General features: G+C 40.0%; 1 protein-coding gene across 1 annotated transcript in view; it reads right to left on the bottom strand.

Moving 5' to 3' along the window:
* Positions 1 to 19,257, bottom strand: part of HPSE2 (heparanase 2 (inactive)) — a 142,506-nt gene that overhangs the window by 9,285 nt on the left and 113,964 nt on the right. The window contains exons 7-9 of the mRNA XM_026667632.2: positions 8,698 to 8,791; positions 6,003 to 6,109; positions 1,119 to 1,233 (exon numbers count right to left, since the gene is read on the bottom strand). Of these exons, the coding sequence (XP_026523417.1) occupies positions 1,119 to 1,233; positions 6,003 to 6,109; positions 8,698 to 8,791 (316 nt within the window). The remainder of the gene's footprint in view (positions 1 to 1,118; positions 1,234 to 6,002; positions 6,110 to 8,697; positions 8,792 to 19,257) is intronic.

The raw sequence follows: 19,257 nt of genomic DNA on the forward strand, positions 1-19,257 counted from the left end.
TATTTTAAAAGATTAACATATGTTTTTCTTATTAGAACCCTGTACGTTTTCAACAGTGAATACTTCTGTCCTTTTGAAGGACTGCAAATAAGAGGGTTTGCATTAAACTGCAAGGAATCACCCTGCTGTGTGAAATTGTGAACTTCTTTCACCTTCATTCCTATAAATTTAAATGTTGTTCAGCTCCATGTTCCTGCCACTTTGCTCATTCCCTAAGGACCTGGCTGCCTTGGGTTTGGTTGTTTTTATTGTATGCTTTCAGGACCTATAACTCCTTGCCCCTCCTTCCTCCCTGATATGGCTTAAATGGCCCTCCCATAAGAAATGCCCTCATTCTCTTGGTCTTGTACAACCCACAAAGGTCCCATTGAGGCTCTCATAGTGGACAAAGTTCTATAGCTGCAGAGGTAACCCTGCCCCATCTGCTTTCAACATGTTGTACTTGACATTAACTAATGTCTCCTATTAGCATTGAAAGAAACAAATCTGGAAAAATGTATTTTCAAGCCGAGTTCAAACAGGCCACAAAAAGCAGTAGGTTTTCAGCTGTGTGTGCAAAATCTTTATATATATATATATATATATAAAGTATGTGTATACACACACACAGTATATCTGGATATGAGTGCCTGTTTGTCTGTGAAAGCCAATAATTTGAGGAACAGGTCAAGGGTACAAAAGTCATGCACAAATCCTCTGATTTACTGACTGGCAACATGAAAAGAAGAGAGAAACTCAGACTGATTCAGCAGAGATAATATAGAGCAAACAAGAAAGAAACAAGCAGAAAAGTGAGGTGAGAAATGAATGAACATGTTGAGGAATGTATGTACCTAGTAAGAGTGAAAAGAAGAGAGAATTCTGGCTGGAAATGACAGAAATAAGTTGATGAAGATACAGTATGTGAATAAGTTTGCTACCATGCTATGTTCCTCTATTAGTAGATGAAAAATGCTGCCTTGAAGTAACTCCTACAAAATAAGCAATTATGGATAAACAGTGTTTGGTTGTATATATACAAGAATGTAAAATATAAGAAAGGCCATGTGTCTGTTACATTACACAGAGGGTTGTTAGTGCAAGTTCAGAAGATACAGAACATTGTATCATCCACCTACCGGCAATGGGTTAAAGTTCTGGTCTACAAGATGGTTGTGCCCATGGTCAAAAAATGAGTGTCTCATTACCACATCGATGCCCTGGCTCGCTAGCATTCCAAGAGAGTTTAGCCACCTAGTAATTTAAAAGACAATCGATTAGCTTTTAACCAAGAATAGCAGGATGGTTTTCTTCAATCTAGGTTGTGCCTTAATTCCATATATCAGAGCTGTCTTGTCTAACTGATACCTCACAGTTCACCATAGCAGTCAGTGATTTGTGATGACTGGAATTATATTCCAAAACGTTTGGAGGCCACTAGTTTGGGGGAAGATGTCCCTGGTGCATTCTCTTCTTTTGAAAGATATTAACTTGCCATCCAAGTAAGATATGTTCATGAATTAATTATTCTACTACTTCACTGAGAAATAGAGTTAGCAGTCACCATAGAAGCCTCTAATTAAGAGGTACTCAAGATCTTTTCTAAAAAAGGCATATTTCAGAGTTAAATTATGGAAACTTTTTGGACTTGAAACCCAGCATAATCAGATCATATATACTGCTACTGTGCACAATGTAGCATGTTTTTAGCAATTTATGACAGGAAAAAACTCAACACTAAGAGTGAAATATATTTCTACAAATATTTTTATTATCTTCCATTTGTTCACACAGATACACAGACAGACACACACACACACACACACACACACACACACACACACACACACAGAGGTACACTTAATAAAAACATTCTAACAGATCTGCTTTCCCCCTCCCCCACCCAAGACAATCCGTTATTTATCTATTATGAATAAAACTTAAATCTTTTTGAATTTAGACAGCCGGGTGATTGAAAGTGTGTCTTGGCAGCAATTCTGCATGGAGGTGGATATATTACAAAGATTCTACAGGAAAAAGTTGGAGATTTATGTGAAAATATCCCAGGAGAACTTGCATAAATTGTCCATGGAATAATTATAAGAACTGAGGGAAATATTGAGGGAAATTGAATTTCTATTGTTAAGGTATACAGCACAACTACACAAGAAAGAGAGAGAGATGATTCTCCCTTAATTTTAATGAGATATTCAAGATGAATGTGGAGTCCTCATAGATGTGATGAGATGAGCCCCACCACCATAACAGCGTATCTTGATGAGGATTTGAAGTTATGAGCAATTTTAATATCTGCTCAATGAGCAGGTAGCCACTGTGGCTAAGAAGGCCTCTGTACAGCTTTATCTGCTGTACCAATTGTGCCCTTTCTAAAATTAGGAGGCCCTTCAAACAGTCATTTATATACCCTGATCACTTCATGACTTGATTACTATAACATGTCCTTGAAGACCACCCAGAAGCTTCAAACTGATCCAGAACACAGCGGTGTAGGCAGTGCCTATGAGCCACACTGATTACCTATAAAACACTATATGTCACAGAGCCAGTTATTGAAGGACACCTTCCCCTATAATCTCTTCCCAGCTGATTTGATCTGACTGGCTTAATACTCTCTGGGTCCTTGAACAATACCATCTTTTGGAACCATGATTTCTTTTCATTCTCTTTTTATCTTTTTTATCTTTTCATAGGAATAGCTTCATAACAGCTCTTTTTAATGGCCAAAATAAGAAAGTTGTCCAAATCATTTTTCTAGTTGAAATCTATACATCCAAGTCACTCTTCTGATTTACTATTTGTGCATCCGTTTTAGAAATTAAAATATCAGCTGGTTTCATTTATAAGTCCGGTATCACTTCTTTATCAATATCACTCCTGTATTCTGTCAATTTTAAATCTATATCTAAAACAGCCTGATTGTTATACAGGTAGTCCTCGAGTTATGACTATTTGTTAACAACAATTCAAAGTTATTGTGGTGTTTAAAAAGTGACTTACAATGAGTCCTTACACTTACAACTATCACAGTGTTCCTGTGATCATGTATTTAAAATTCAGGGGCTTGGTAAGTGGCATATATTTATGAGGGTTGCAACAACCTGAGGTTATGTGATCCTTGTTTGCTATCCATGGTGCTTCCAAAAAGTAAAATCAATGGGGGAAGTGGATTTATTTAAGGTCTGTGGCAAAAATGTTGTAAAATCGGCCGCAACTCATTTAATGACCATTTTTCTTAGTGATGGTAGTTCTGTTCCTAATTGTGGTCATAAGTTGAAGACTAGTTGTAGTAAATGATATTCTTAAGAGAAAGTTCTGAGTACATTGCTGTCAAATATCCTTGAATTCTTCCGGAGTTAAAATACTTTTCTCATTTTTCAACTCTTCTTTAGTACTTTTCTTCAGTTTTAATACTATAAAAATAGCAATAACACTTACACTTATATACCACTTTATAGTGCTTTACAGCCCTCTCTAAGCGGTTTACAGAGTCAGCATATTGCCCCCAACAATCTGGGTCCTCATTTTACCTACCTCGAAAGGATGGAAGGCTGAGTCAACCTTGAGCCTGGTGAGATTTGAACTGCCACATTTCAGGCAGCTGATAGTCAGTAGAAGTGGCCTGCAGTACAGTACTCTAACCACTGTGCCACCAATAGCCTATCACTTTCTCTATAATCATTATAAAAGATAAATGTGTACTATAAATAAATAAATGCATAATATGATTTGTTTTCACACTTGTGTAAATAAGATGTAAATTCCCATGGAATAATTTAAAACACAATTTGTAATCAAATAGTAATGGTTTAAGGCAGGGGTATCAAACTCAAGGCCCGCAGGCTGGATCTGACCCACAAGGTGTTTAAATCTGGCCTGTGGGGCTGGCCTGAAACAGCAAAAGACCGGCCCAATGTGCCTCTGGCAGCCAAAACAAGGCATGGGGGGCGTGTGTGCCCCTCTCCCACACCCCGTTTTGGCCAGTAGGTACTGCAGGAGGCTGTCCAGGCCAAAAACAGGCCACAGGGGTGTGCGCATGGCCCTCTCGCAGCCCATTTTGGCTGGCAGGGTAGTGTAGGAGGCATCCGTCCTGCCTCCACCCCCACCCCGGCAGGAGAAGGACAATGCTGATCCGGCCCTCGAAGAAATCCAGGTTGATACCCCTGGTTTAAGGAATCTTATCAGCAGCCTTCAACCATTAAGCTTACTTTATTCCCATCTGCTTTTTTTTCCTCAAGAAAAGCTTGAGGCCACCTCATTTTCTTCTGGGTAAAGATTCTTATCCCCAGTGGGGAAAGGAAGAACAGTGGAAGGGAAGTTGCCTAGCACAATTTTTAGCTTGGAATGCTAAGTCAGACAAAACATGTTGATCTCCTGCTGTCAGTGTATATAAGCAAACTCTTTTTTTAAGAAAGCGGACCCCTATACCAATTTCTGATGATTAACCTGGTTTGACCATGTGGATCTCCATGGAGCACCTTCTATGAACTTAATAACTTGAACTTTCCCATGTGATTTCCTTGTTTTATTTTGATAAATGAGTTGAAAAGTTACAAGGATTATTCTTTCTACCACCACCTGGATGACCTATAACCTATGTCATCACTTTCTCATACACCATGAGGAAAAATACTAATTTTAAAAATGGATTTTAATGACACCTACTACAAAATGATCAAACAGAGTTTCCAAGGGCCTTATGCTAAAATATGAAATTTTCATAACATAAAAATGAAATAAAATCATTAACTTAAAGCAAAGACAAATGGAAGAGAAAGGGAGGGGGGAAAGGAAACTTAAAACTAATTAGCACTGTGCACAAACTGCTGAAAAAAGAAAGATTGGTACACTTGTGCTTAAAGTATATATAAATCAGCTATTATAATGTGTTAAAGAATTCTGGAAGGAACAATATTCTTTTCCATTCCTTAGGTTATCTTAATCACTTTTCTGGCATCTGAAAATTCAACAGATATTACTTCTTATCTACTGTTACCTGTGGATTCATGTCCTTGTTGTTATGGCACTAGTTGTTTCACTAACCATTTTTAAGCAAAGTGTCCTCAGAATATTTCCTCATTCTTATTTCCATATAAGAAGTAAGAAAATAAAGCTGAAACAAAAAGGAATTCTGTTGTGGATAAAACTTTTGATTTTTCAAAATCCTTTAGAGCCAGTTTGGTCTAGTGGTTAAGGCACCAGGCTAGAAAGCAGGAGACTCTATATTCAAGTCCCATTTGAGCCATGAAAAACCCATTGGGTGATTTTAGGCCAGTTGCTCTCTCTCAACTCAACTCAACTCACCTATCAGGGTAGTTGTTGTGGAGAAAATAGGAGGAGGAAGATGTAAAGTTCACTGCCTTGAGTTCTTTGTAAAAATAATAAAGTCACACTATAAATAAATAAAAAATATTTTAATCTCTAAGGAATTTAGTAATAACAGGTAAAGCTTAACAATTGTGGCCAGAACCAAAAGGTTTTTGCTAATACCATTTTTGCTCCTTTTCTAATGCTTTCTATACCCTTCTTTTCCCTTTGCCCCTTCCTTCCCTTCTCTTAAAAAGCCCTCATAACAGATTGAGTCAGATAATTCTTGTAAAAATTCTCTGGTGGTCATAGGTCCATTGGCTGCACAGTGGTATGATAAAGCATTAGAGCTAATTAAAAGTTCCCTTTCTTATCTGCTTACAGTATGTCCAGCTTATACATAGATAAAAGTGCAGAAGCTACTACTTTAAGGTGCTAGGTATTGCTACCTTAAAGCAATAGCTTCTCCACTTTTATTTATATGTTATTACTAACTGCCTTTACATGTCGTCTCCCACTGAAGCAGAAAAATGGCTGGATAAAGTCTAATAATCATTAATCCAATGATAGTACAGTATCCTTGATTTTAGAGTTGGGATTAGGTTGTCTTATAGGCAATAAAAAAGCCAGTAAATCATTTTGTGCACTTACTGGTTTTCTTATAAACATATCACTACTCCATCCTTAGATTAACTTACAGGAAGCTGGCAGCATAGGAATCTGAAAGATTAGTGATGCCTCCTTCAGAAGCAGCCCCGATACCCTCTAACCAAATCCTTTTTCCAGGCATGTGTGCATTGACCACCTGTTGCCAAAAAGAGAAGGGGAAAGCAAAAGTGGTGGTAAGAACATAAGAATAGCCCTACTGTTCAACAATTGTCTATATCTGGTAACTTTAAAACATGTATTATCACAGGCTAGCATAAATAATACTGATTTTTATAGTGACTAGTAGGGCTGAAATAATGAGGAAAACAAAAATAAGAAGTGGATGGAAAATATATTAATCTGAACAAAACTTTATTTTAGTTTCTTCTACTTCTTTTATGGGCATTGATCTTGGTTTCCTGGAACATATCACTCTTTGTTGACTTCCTATTTGTTTACCTCAGTGTGGGCTCTCTTAGTTTTGTTGTATATGCACTATCCTTCAGTGATTCAGTTTGTTTGTGGTGTCTCACATAAAATAGCAGACAGCAGGCTAATCAATAAAATACTTCACTCTTGCAAAATGAAATTGCCCGTGCCTTCAAAGCCTCATTTCTTTATGAAAACAGAAATTACTCACACAATGTAAGATATTTCCATTATCCAGATCAGACCTTTATGTAAGGAAATATTTTTTTTACTTATACTGTAATTTTGCTTTCCGAGACATATATCACAGTAGGCTGCCCTACCATATGGCAACACCATTAACTTTTCTTCTTCCCACTTATAGCAGAACTTTGTATAAGATCACATTCTCAGCTTTTAAAATGAGTACAAATTGACCTCATTCTCAGGTTTTAAAAAGTTAGTATTTTTAAATTTTCCACAATGGTATTTTTTTCACATATATACATTTTGTAGTTTGACTACTGCTTGGTGCTGCTTAGTTTTGAATAGTTTTATATACAGATAGTCCTCAACTTACAACCACAATTGAGCCCAAAATTTCTGTTGTTAAGCGAGACATTTATTAAGTGAATTTTGTCCCATTTTATGACCTTTCTTGACACAGTTGTTAAGTGAATGTAGTTGTTAAGTTAATAACACGTTAAGTAAATCTGGCTTCCCCATTGACTATGCTTGTCAGAAGGTCACAAAAGTTGATCATATGACCCCAGGACATTGCAACCGTCATAAATATGAGTCATCTGAATTTTGATCACATGACCATCAAGACCTTGCAATGGTCATAAGTGTGCAAAATAGTCATAAGTCACTTTTTCAGTGGCACTGTAACTTTGAACAGTCACTAAACAAAAGTTGAGGACTACTTGTAATTTAAAATGTATATATATATGTAATATATATATATATATATATATATTAAACACTTCTTTTCATATATGATACACTTTATGAACCATACAACTGGGAGCAAAACCAGGTCCTTACTGTGTATATATGCAAGTGTATATAGCCTGATGAGAAACAACATGGTTGTTAGATTAACATTTAGATTGGATGTTAATGTTAACAATCTGATTGTTGAGGATATGTTCAGACATCAATCTACATTAATATATACATTTATATATAAGCCTTGTTTCTTTATAAATCAGAGCAGGAATTTGGCCTCTAAGCTATTTCTCAATAAAAAAACAGGCATTAGTAGCAGCTACAAAGCTATTTCTTACTTTAGCTATATTGGTGCCTTTAATAAGAGTAATCAATGTTTTGGAGCATACTGTATTTTACCATCTTGTCAGAAATTCATTACTGGCCTTAACTCTTTCCTATGAAACTGCAGTGGTGAAAAAGGAGTATGTACATGGCACTAGAGACCCCATTGTGAGAAAAACCCTGTAACATAAGACAAACCTTGACAGCACAGATATGTCAAGGACATGATGGTGCCAAAAAACAAATGCATGTAACTGAACACAAAGTCTGATGATGTCAGTTTACAACTCTTGCTACCTCTGGATAGAAATCTGACAAGTACCTGAAGGTCTGGTCATTCACTAGACTTACTTGAAGGAACCATCTCAAAATGATAAAACAAAGAAGAGGAAAGGAGGTAATAAATTAAATTAGGGCGTCTGTAATCTGATATCTTTGGGTTCTCTAATGAAGTCAATCTTCCCCTGTTAGGATCTGTCTGGCAGTGCAACTAAAAATTCTATTTGAATTAAGAGAAAAATGATCCATAATAAAGCTGTTTTTATTGTTTTCTTGATAAGTCAAAACATTCTGTAAAAATGGACCAAACATTCTAGTCAAATACCTTACAGGAAATAGAGCTAGGCATAGTAAGTTCATGGAAGTGGCCTCTTTTCCCTTGATATACATTAGCCCAAGGAAAGATTCATCACCTTTGTTCTCCAAAACTAGCATCTCCTCCCCAACTTCCTGCCCTGCATAATGACTTTTGTATTATTCTTACAAGGGTCCTGAAATTCAACTATTTCAATCAATAACAGCGTTCCCAATATCTCTATCAGGACAGGGTTTAGGACATTTCAGCTGTCCACAGAATCTCTCTCAAATAGTCTTATACTTATTTTGTCTTATTTGTCAAGTTTGCTGGAAGTTAGAGTGGACTTGAGTTTGCTAGAAGTTACAGGGTCTTGAAGTAGCAAAGTAGAAACCTTTGCTAAACCCATCTGGCACTGAGCACTTGTCAAATTCAGACTCAGCACCCTGAAGTACTTGAAGCTCCCCACCTTTGCAACACTCACTCACTTTCTGGATTTTCCTGATCTGGTCAGAGAGTGTGTCTAACAGGCGTGTTTTCAGGAAGTCCGTCACCTTGGCCACTCGGCCATCAAGGTAGTAACTGGAATGAAAATGAGAAGGCAACAGTCAGAGGGGCTGCAACTATGTGCTCTCCCTCACCTTGACCAAGGACCGCTGCTGTCCACATTTACATTTCCCCCAAATATTCTCTCTGTTCTGCACAAGGTCAGCTGCTATTGGTGACCTTTGCCTCTTTTTTCTGTTCTTTTTCTGTGCCTTTGCCACATGCTTTTCCCTGTGCCCCAAACCCCATTTTTCTACAAGTTTCTCCATGGTGATATTTTTTCTTAATTCTTCTTAAATTTAAGTCTTCTTAAATCACTCTAACTTTGCCTTCTCTATACCTTTATTTTTACCTGTAGCAATTTGTAAGTCCTAGATGACTTTATTAAATTTAATGAAGAGAGAGAGACCTCAACCCAGGAACATATTTCTACATAATGTCTAGAACTATGATAAGTATAAACAATAATGACTATACAAATAATATTAATAATTGATCACAAAATATGGAAGTCCCCTCAGTCGACTTTCCAGATCCATTTACTCAGATTTGTAAATAAATTGAAAGACCAAGTACAAAAGAATTCTAAACACCAAAAGCAATTAAATTGTTGGAGAATAAGAGAAGAAAGCTATTTCCTTCCTGTTCTATTTGTCTTAGATGTCCTAAGGTTGGTCATTGCAAGCCATAAAGATGGCATGATCCAACCAAAGATTTAGAAGTCCTATATTAGTATGTTAATTGCCATCATAACAGTTCCTACTAATTAGTCACTTTGATTTTCTCAAGTAATGATATGCACTGTACTATAAATACAAAAAAAAAAAAAAAACAACCCACCACATACATGAGATAATAGCTAGGCTAGATTCACTGCAGAACCAACAATCTCAAGTAAAATAATGTCAGCTGAGGATCATAGTGAAATAACCTTGGGAGGATATTGATTCTGTTATGTACTATGGAATCATCTTCCTAAAAGTTACCAACTGATTCCAACTTCTGTTTTCTTTTATTTTATCTTACCCTTTGTTCATATCAATAAACAATTTACTGGATGGTACATATAAAACAGGTAAAGGAGACTTATCCTGCTATAAACTTAGATCTCAGAGAGCCATGGTAAGCTAGAGACAGCTTACCTTTCAGTGGAATATATTGATGGATTGTCTGTATCTAATTTAACATGAAGGAGTCAATGGTATAAATTGAATGTTAGTAAATTAAAACGATGAAGTTATATATAGTATATTCAGATGAAAAGCATATGCTACAATATCTATGTTGGCATCTGGATGGGGAGACGCAAGCTTAAAAATGAATCCTAGAAAAATGAAATGGCCATGGAATAGGAAACCATCCAGAATCTTCTATGAAAATTCAGTAAATAGTTTTTCATAGGTTTACTCCATTCCACGTGAATTTATAATTTCTTTTGATTTTCAGTTCCTGCTTAAAGGGGAAATGGAAGCTGTGATAAGAAGGGCCTTTGCACAACTCCATATAGAACCTTTCTTGGAATGAGAAAGGCTGGACACAATTATTCATGGCTTGGTCATTTTTGGTTGGAGTATTGTAATATATTCAATATGGGGCTACTTTTGAAGAGCATTGAAAAATCACAGATGGTCCAGAAAGCAACAGCTTGAATAGGTATGGCTGCATCTCAATTTGTCCATGTTTTCAGAGCTGCACTGATTACCACTTTGCTGCAGTAGTAGGTACAATTAAAAAATCGTGGTTGTCATTTTCAAAGCCCCTTGCAACTCAGAATCTGGTTGTCCTAATTATTGCCTTCTTCCAATTGGTCTGATAATATCAGACAGAAGGGCTTCCCTCCAAGCTATTAACACCGTTTTCCAACAAGGCCTTGGGGATAGAGCTCTTATACATCATTCTTCTAGTTCTCTTCATTAATGCTAGCCATAAATGCAAGAAAGGCCAGGAAATACTTATTTTATTATTAATGGGATAGGTTCAGGCTTAGTCAAACTTAGTCAGCTTAGAAAAGATCTAATCAAATCAAAACAATAGCTGCGATTTCAAGAAGGGATCCTCTTAATATAGCTAAGACCAGATCCAAACCATTGTAAGCCACTATGCGAATGCTTCAAAGTTACTATTTTAGTTATTTCTGATCTTTTTCCTGAAATATTTTCATTATATTTTATTTCTTGGTTTATAAAAATCATAGAATTACCACACTATTAATAGAGTGATTTTCCTATATTCTCAAAACACTCACGTTATAGTGCAATCTAGCAATACTTAGTAGAAAGAACAAAAGACATATAGATTAAATTAATGTTGCAAATTAATTAAAAAAACCTTGACCTCAAAAAATTTGGTTTCAAGTAAAATTTGAGTGAGCACTAATAGTTTATAATAGATCCAGCTTTTAATATCCATCATACTGTAGCATGTTAGCTGTCTCACAGCAGCACATTCTAAATATAACTATGCATAAATCAAGCATGGGTTTGTCAACCAGATCTATTATCTTAAACTACAAGGAGATATGCAGCATTGACAAATGAGATCTCTGGAACACATTATCAGGCACGCCAATATTTAATTGTCAGATAGTAATGGGTGGAGAACCTAATGGGGAACAAACCAGAGTGGGGAGTGGGAAGATATCATTCAGGATGTAGATAGACCTAATTACAGTAGCTGCTCCACAGACATGTCATCTTAGCAACCCAGGAGAGGTAAGGAAATTTATGCTTGGTTTCTTGATCAGTGCTTTCCTGATCTACAGTATTTTGTTCATCTTCTCTGAAGACTAGCAGTTAAGTCTATTGTTCTGTATTACTAAACTAGGTATTGTATTACTATTCTTATTAGGTTCAGAGACCTACTGCTAAGCCTTATAACATTTCCACATAAGTCTTGAGAGAATAGGAGTTAATGAATTCAGTGCTTTTGTAGAACTTCTATCCAAGCCAATTGGGCACAAACAAAAGGCATTCCCAGTACAGTAGATCAGATATACCTGCCTCTCCCAGATATGTTTGCTGCTGGAGAACTGAAGTGCCATACAACTGAGCACATGTTGTCTTTCTCTATTCCCCAAGGGATAAAAAGAAGGATACAGGGAAGTATAGACTGGTCACTTATACTTGGAACAGATTATAAACACTACCTTTGTTGTGAATCAATAAAAGTTAATAACTTAAATGCAAATCAGGGTTTGAAAACCTGTACACTTGATTGGTCCTTATACAACAAACTTGGATTGGGCCAGAACTAGTCCCTGATTGGCCACTATTTGGACTATTCTTATTGGTTATTAGTTTAAACTGGTTGCTCATCTCATTGGTTAATAAGGTAGCAGCTAACCCTATAAAAGGGTTACTGCTGCCCATAGCCTTTCTCTGTTCTGTTCTATCTACTGTTATTAAAGAGTTGAAGTCACTGGTCAGATGTCTGGTCTCCATTATTCTCCATACTTAACACTGGCGACGAAGGTGGGATTCGGAGACCGAAGAGCTGACTAACCTACAGAGCAACCAACAGAGCACGTGGTTGAACACGCACCATCAACGGCAACATGGCCAGCGGTGCCGTACCACCCGCTCCATTCGACCCAGAAACCGAAGACTGGGAGTCGTACATGGATAGGTTCCAGATGTTTCTGGAGACCAACAATTTGAAAAATGCAACAGCCGGGAAAAAAAGAGCTATATTCCTAACCCACTGCGGGCCTACCGTGTTTAAAATGGCAAAGTCACTTGCCAAGCCAGCAGAGGTAAAAGAGATGGACTGGGACGTCCTCGAGCCTTTACTACGGGCTCACTACGCGCCCACCGTGCCAACCCTAGTCAGAAGACACGAATATTACCGGAGGGACCAACAGAAAGGTGAAAGCCTTGCCGATTACATCGCGGACCTCCGTAACCTTGGAGGCCTCTGCGGATTCGCAGACTTAGAAGAAGCCCTCCGGGACCGCCTGGTTCTGGGCCTAGAAGACGGCACGATCCAGAGCAAAATTATGGCTAAGGGGGACATCAGCCTCACCGATGCCCTTAAAGAAGCCTCGGCAGCGGAGGCGACCAAGAAGTCGGCAGCCCGAATGCGCCGCACCAACGCACCGCTACGTAAACTCGCCACTGATACCTCGCCTCGCTCAGAGAGACACCCGGTATCAACGCACCACGAAGACCTAGAGTCCCCGTCCGACAGTGATGAGGAAGAGGTCAACAGACTTTGAACGGAGTGAAACCAGTCCACACAACACTCATTTCGACCGTGTGCCGGCTGTGGAGCCAATCACCCACGATCCGGCTGCAAATTCCTCGACGCACTCTGCCGCAATTGCGGGAGACGAGGTCACATCGCAAAGGTTTGCAGAAGCAAACAGAACTCCAAACCCCGACAGGCCGAATGCCAGTCTTCCGGATTCTTCGGCACACACCGAGAAAAATTGAACCACCAATGGGGAAACCACTCCTACAGAAACAAACCGTCAACCACTTCCACCAGGTGCGAAGAAACCCGGTGGGAAGAGACCCACCAAACAATCACCATAGGCCACGCTACATCCCTTGATGCCGGGAAAATCCGAGTAAAGGTCGCCATCGAAAACAAACCTTGTGTGATGGAAGTGGACTCGGGATCTTCCCTCTCGATGGTATCGTGGAAAACGCTACAACAGCTCATTCCAACGATTCGCCGCCAAGACCTTAACCCTCAAAGGGTTATACTCAAAGACTATCAGGGTAACAGAATTCCCGTTGTCGGGTCCCGCAGATTCCAGATCTCATTCAAGGACCGCACCGTCGCACTACCACTGACTGTCGTGGACCGCGACAGGCCTAGCCTTTTAGGCCTTCAATGGTTCAGACCGCTCGGAATCACTGTAGCCGGAGTCCACAGGGCTGAGAGCAGCGATTGGGAGGAAGCACTCGTGCAAGAATTCCAAGACGTTTTCGCGAACGGACTAGGCAAGTACAAGGGGACCCCGATCTCGTTTAACTTGAACCCTGAGATAGCACCCATCCGCCTTAAGCGCGTGGTGCCGTTCGCCTTGAAGCCTAAAATCGACGAACAACTCGATAAGCTAATAGCGCAGGGCGTACTGGAACCCACCGACCACGCCCGTTGGGAAACCCCGATAGTGACGCCTATCAAGCCTGATGGGTCCCTAAGAATTTGCGGAGACTACTGGGCCACCTTAAACCACGCACTGCAGCAAAGTGCATATCCAGTGCCGGTAGTGCAACACTTGCTCCATTCCCTGGGTGGCGGGAAAGTTTTCGCCAAACTAGATCTAGCCCAGGCGTATCAACAATTGCCTGTAGATCCAATCACAGCCGAGGCGCAAACGATCGTAACGCATAGGGGCGCATTTAAATGCAACCGGCTCCAATTCGGGGTAAGCGTCGCCCCTGGAATCTTCCAGAGCTTAATGGAAAGGTTGTTACAAGGGATAAGAGGCGTTGTCCCATATTTCGACGATGTACTCATCGCCGCACCTAACAAAGACATTCTAGAAAAACGACTCAGAGATGTTTTACAAAGATTCCAAAATGCAGGCCTCAGAGTAAAAAAAGATAAATGCCAGTTATGTACCGAAAAAGTAGAATTTCTGGGATATCTCCTGGACTGCCAAGGAATCCATCCCACCGAAGACAAATTACGGGCAATTAAAAGGCCCCCACTCCAAGGAACAAGGCAGACCTACAGGCGTTCCTTGGACTTATCAATTTCTATAATGTCTTTTTACCCCACAAAGCAACGGTAGCTGAACCATTGCATAGACTATTAGACAAAAAAGCAACGTGGGTGTGGGGACAACGGGAACAACATGCTTTCCAACAAGTAAAGAAATTGCTAACTTCTGATTCTGTACTTATGCAGTACAACGAGACTCTGCCGCTCACTATCACGTGTGACGCATCACCTTTTGGGGTTGGGGCAATTCTGGCCCACGTATTACCAAATGGAGCGGAAACCCCCATCGCGTTTTTTTCGCGAACCTTAGCTAAAGCTGAACGAAATTATAGTCAGCTGGACAAAGAAGCTTTAGCTATTGTGGCTGCAGTTAAAAGATTTCATGAATATGTTTATGGCCGTGCGTTTACAATAATCACTGATCACAAACCGCTACTGGGAATCATTGCGGGTAATAAACCAACCCCGTATATATTGTCCCCCAGAATGACCCGTTGGTCTGAATTCTTGGCAGCCTACAACTACACCTTGCAACATCGCCTGGGGAAATCAATTCTCCACGCTGATGCATTGAGCAGAACGCCACTTCCAGACTCTGTTGTAGATCCAGCCCCCACCATCTCAACACTACAGATCGAAGCTCTACATGTGCCACCATTGACAGCTAGAGATATTGCCTTTGAAACAAAACATGACCCAGTTCTGCAACACATCCTACGCTGGGTTGAATGGGGGTGGCCGACAGACCAAATAGCACCAGAATGGGCGCCTTTCAAAGCCGCCAAACCGAGCTGTTTTCCCAGAAAGGCTGTATCTTGTGGGGCGATCGAGTCGTAATCCCTAGCAAATTGCAACAAACTGTTTTGGCGGTATTGCATGAAGGACATCCGGGTATCGTGCGGATGAAAGCACTTGCACGCAGCTACGCTTGGTGGCCGGGAATCGACAAAAGAATCGAGGCCTGGGTCGCTACTTGTCAACGTTGCCAAGACGTCAGCAACGCTCCGCCTAAAGCAATCCCGACCGAATGGGAAACTCCGAGGGGACCATGGTCCCGTATTCATATTGACTTTGCGGGGCCTACCAAAGGACACACTTTCCTTATTACTGTCGACGCCTATTCGAATTGGCTCGAGATCCATCGAATGAACACAACTACAACAGACTCAGTTATCAATAAATTAAACAGACTATTTGCCACACATGGGTTCCCAGACGTGTTGGTCTCGGACAACGGCCCACAGTTTACTGCGTTACCCTTTGAACAATATCTTGCTGATTGGGGCATCCGCCATGCGCTAACCTCGCCCGCGCACCCTGCGGCCAATGGACGTGCAGAACGCATGGTACAATTTGTAAAAAAGACCCTTCACAAAATGGAATTCGGCAACATCGACGAGAAAATCAATCGAATTCTCTTGTTACAGCATATCACGCCCCACAGCGTGACCAACAAAACACCCGCTGAACTTCTTATGGGCGGAAACTACGATCGCACCTTGACCGGCTCCACCCCGCATTCGCACCGGAAAAGCCCTTCGGCTCCAGCAGCAAATGCCGGGAATTTAAGGTAGGCGATTTAATCTTTGCCAAAAACTTTTCCGGCGACCCGTTGTGGATACCCGCAACCGTTACCCACCTCACCGGGCCTAGATCTTACCGCCTGCTAACAGACGATGGGAGGGTGTGGAAACACCACATAGACCAACTCTGATCGAGATTACCACCCAGCGCCCATGACTCCCCGGGTTCACCAACTCAAGGGGGAGGAAATATCGAGGGAATTGACTTTGATATGACAAATAGCAGGCCAACGGAAACCCTACGGCCCAGCGAGACACCGGAACGTGAAGCGGGGAGGGAGTTGACTTTTTCAGGGAACTTTAATACGGGGGAAACCGAACTGCAAAACCCCAAAGAAACACGGAGTAGCGGAGACAACCAGAGTGAAAGCAGCACGGAATCACCGTGCAGCGAAACAGAATTTAATAAAGATCATCCAAACGCTCCACCAGAACCGGACCTTAGACCAAAACCGGTGGAGCCTCGGAAATCGTCCAGGCAGACCAAACGGCCTGCCTATCTTGAGGATTTTATTACAGCTCCCCTCAAACGGAACCCAAGGGGGAGGGGTGTTGTGAATCAATAAAAGTTAATAATTTAAATGCAAATCAGGGTTTGAAAACCTGTACACTTGATTGGTCCTTATACAACAACCTTGGATTGGGCCAGAACTAGTCCCTGATTGGCCACTATTTGGACTATTCTTATTGGTTATTAGTTTAAACTGGTTGCTCATCTCATTGGTTAATAAGGTAGCAGCTAACCCTATAAAAGGGTTACTGCTGCCCATAGCCTTGCTCTGTTCTGTTCTATCTACTGTTATTAAAGAGTTGAAGTCACTGGTCAGATGTCTGGTCTCCATTATTCTCCATACTTAACAACCTTGAAAACAAGGAGGTAATTACCAGAAATCAACATGGATTTGTAAAGAATAATTCTTGCAAGATTAATCTTGTGACTGAGTAGATTACAAAGATACTGTAGACATAAGATAGCTAGATTTCAGCAACAAATTGGGCAGATTATTGATAACCTATTAAGTATTGTAATCAGTTAATTAAGAATGATATGGATAGCATGACAATAAAGTGGCTTGACAATCAATCATTCTCAAACTGTGGTCATCAGTGGTCCCTCATCCAATTCAAGAGAGTTGGTGGGATTTAGTTCTTAACCCTTTCCTCCTTCGGTATTTTCATTAATGATGTGTATGAAGAGATAGAACTTTTATCGAATTTTCAGACCCAACAAAATTAGATAGCTAATAGAAGACAGATAAAATTAAAAACAAGCTTGGTAGCTCAGAAAAATAAGTTGAAAGAAACAGAATTATATCTGTATTAGTGAGGTACCAGAATAGGCTATAGTAAAGCTGCTTATTTGAAAAAAGATCTTTGGCATAGTAACCAATTGCAGACTGAATATGAGCTAATGATATGATTGGCTACAAAAAAACCTACATCAACAAAAGTACAGTTTACAAATAATGGGAAATAGTACAGGTAGTCCTCAACTTACAACTATAATTTGGTCCAAAATTTGTTCTTAAGTGAGAAATTTGTTAAATGAGGTTTGCCCCATTTTACGACCTTTCTTGCAAAGTTGTTAAGTGAATCACTGCAATTAATAAATTAGTAACACATTTGTTAAGTAAATCTGGCTTCCCCATTGATTTTGCTTGTCAAAAGGTTGCAAAAGGTGATCACGTGATCTGAGGTCACAGCAACGGTCAAAAGTATGACCCAATTGCCAAGCATATGAATTTTGATCACAGGATCATGGAGACGCTACAAAGGTCATAAGCCTGAAAAATGGTCATAAATCACTTTTTCAGTGCCTTTGTAAATTTGAACAGTCACTAAATGAATTGCTGTAAGTCGAGGACTACCTGTAATTCCGCATTATTCTACTTTGTTCAGAAACCAACTTGAATATTTTGTCAATTACTGGGCACCGTACAACAAAGAGAGGCAGTTTGTTGTCGTGGTTAAAGGGATCAGATTAGAAACTGGGAGACTATGAGTTCTAGTTCCTCCTTAGGCAAAACACAACCTGGGTGACTTTGGGCCAATTATTCCCTCTCATCCCAGGAAGAAGATAATGGAAAACCACTTCTGGAAACCTTGTGGAGAAAACTGCAGCAAGCGCTCAGACAGTTGCTGTGAGTCTTCACAGATTTAAAGGCATATGTGCACACACATACATTAAGAAGGACTTAGATTAACTGGAACAGGTACAGAGAAGGGCAACAAGCACAATCAAGGGAGTAGCAATAAGTCCCATAAAGGCAAATTTAAAGGAGCTGAAGATGTTTAGACTTGGGAAGAGATGACTGAGGAGAGGGAGTGATAGTACACACTTCATGCACCACTTGTAGCAGAGAATGAGATCAAGTCCTCCCTCATTGCAGAGTGACTTCCTTATAATCTGCTGCCTTCTTTTCTTCTTCATCATTTTTGTGTTTTTGGCACCCTCTGGCCTAATTAGCTTAACATGATAGGTAATGTTGACAATTTTATCTTTGGTCAGGAGACTGGACCAGATAGACTTTGATCCCACTAATTACACTCTGAAACTCAATCTAAATTGTTTTGCCCACTTGTCACAGATGTGACAGTGCAGTTTTGCTCTTGCTGGAGGGATGCCTTTTCATTTGCAGCAAATGGATTCCTAGGCCTCTCAGAAGTATTGTCACAAAGATCAAATCAATTCTGTGCAACTCAGGCAGTTTTCACTGAGCTTGATTGAAAGGTCTTTGCCTCCACTCTGAACACCACATTAAGGCAGGGATGCAAGTTGCATCCCAAACAAAGGCCTTCCATCTCAACATATATCACAGTATCGTTTTATTTTTTTATTTGTTCATTTGTTTACACCCCACCTTTATTATTTTTATAAACAACTTAGGCTGGCAAATATACCTAATACTCCTACTTCCTTCTATTTTCCTTACAATAACTCTTTGAGGTGAGTTGGGCTGAAAGAGTGACTCGCCCAAGGTTACCCAGCTGGCTCATATACCTGTCCATACAGTGCTTATTGCCTAAATGCATGCACAATAACCAAGTTTAGATTATCACATAAGCAAACTGAAGGCTCTTCTGCGGATTTGTATACTAGCCATTTCCTTCACTAAACAGAACTATTACATCTTCAATACATTTTTCCAGCAATATACAAAATCAGTTGCTCAGACCCATTAGTCTCAGACAGGATATAATGAACAAAGTTGGATGGCTTCAGCACAGCTGTTTTTATTTTAC

Source organism: Notechis scutatus, chromosome 4 (assembly GCF_049901735.1).
Source record: "Notechis scutatus isolate UNSWTSFEM ecotype Mainland chromosome 4, rNotScu1.2, whole genome shotgun sequence".
Lineage (NCBI taxonomy): Eukaryota > Metazoa > Chordata > Lepidosauria > Squamata > Elapidae > Notechis > Notechis scutatus.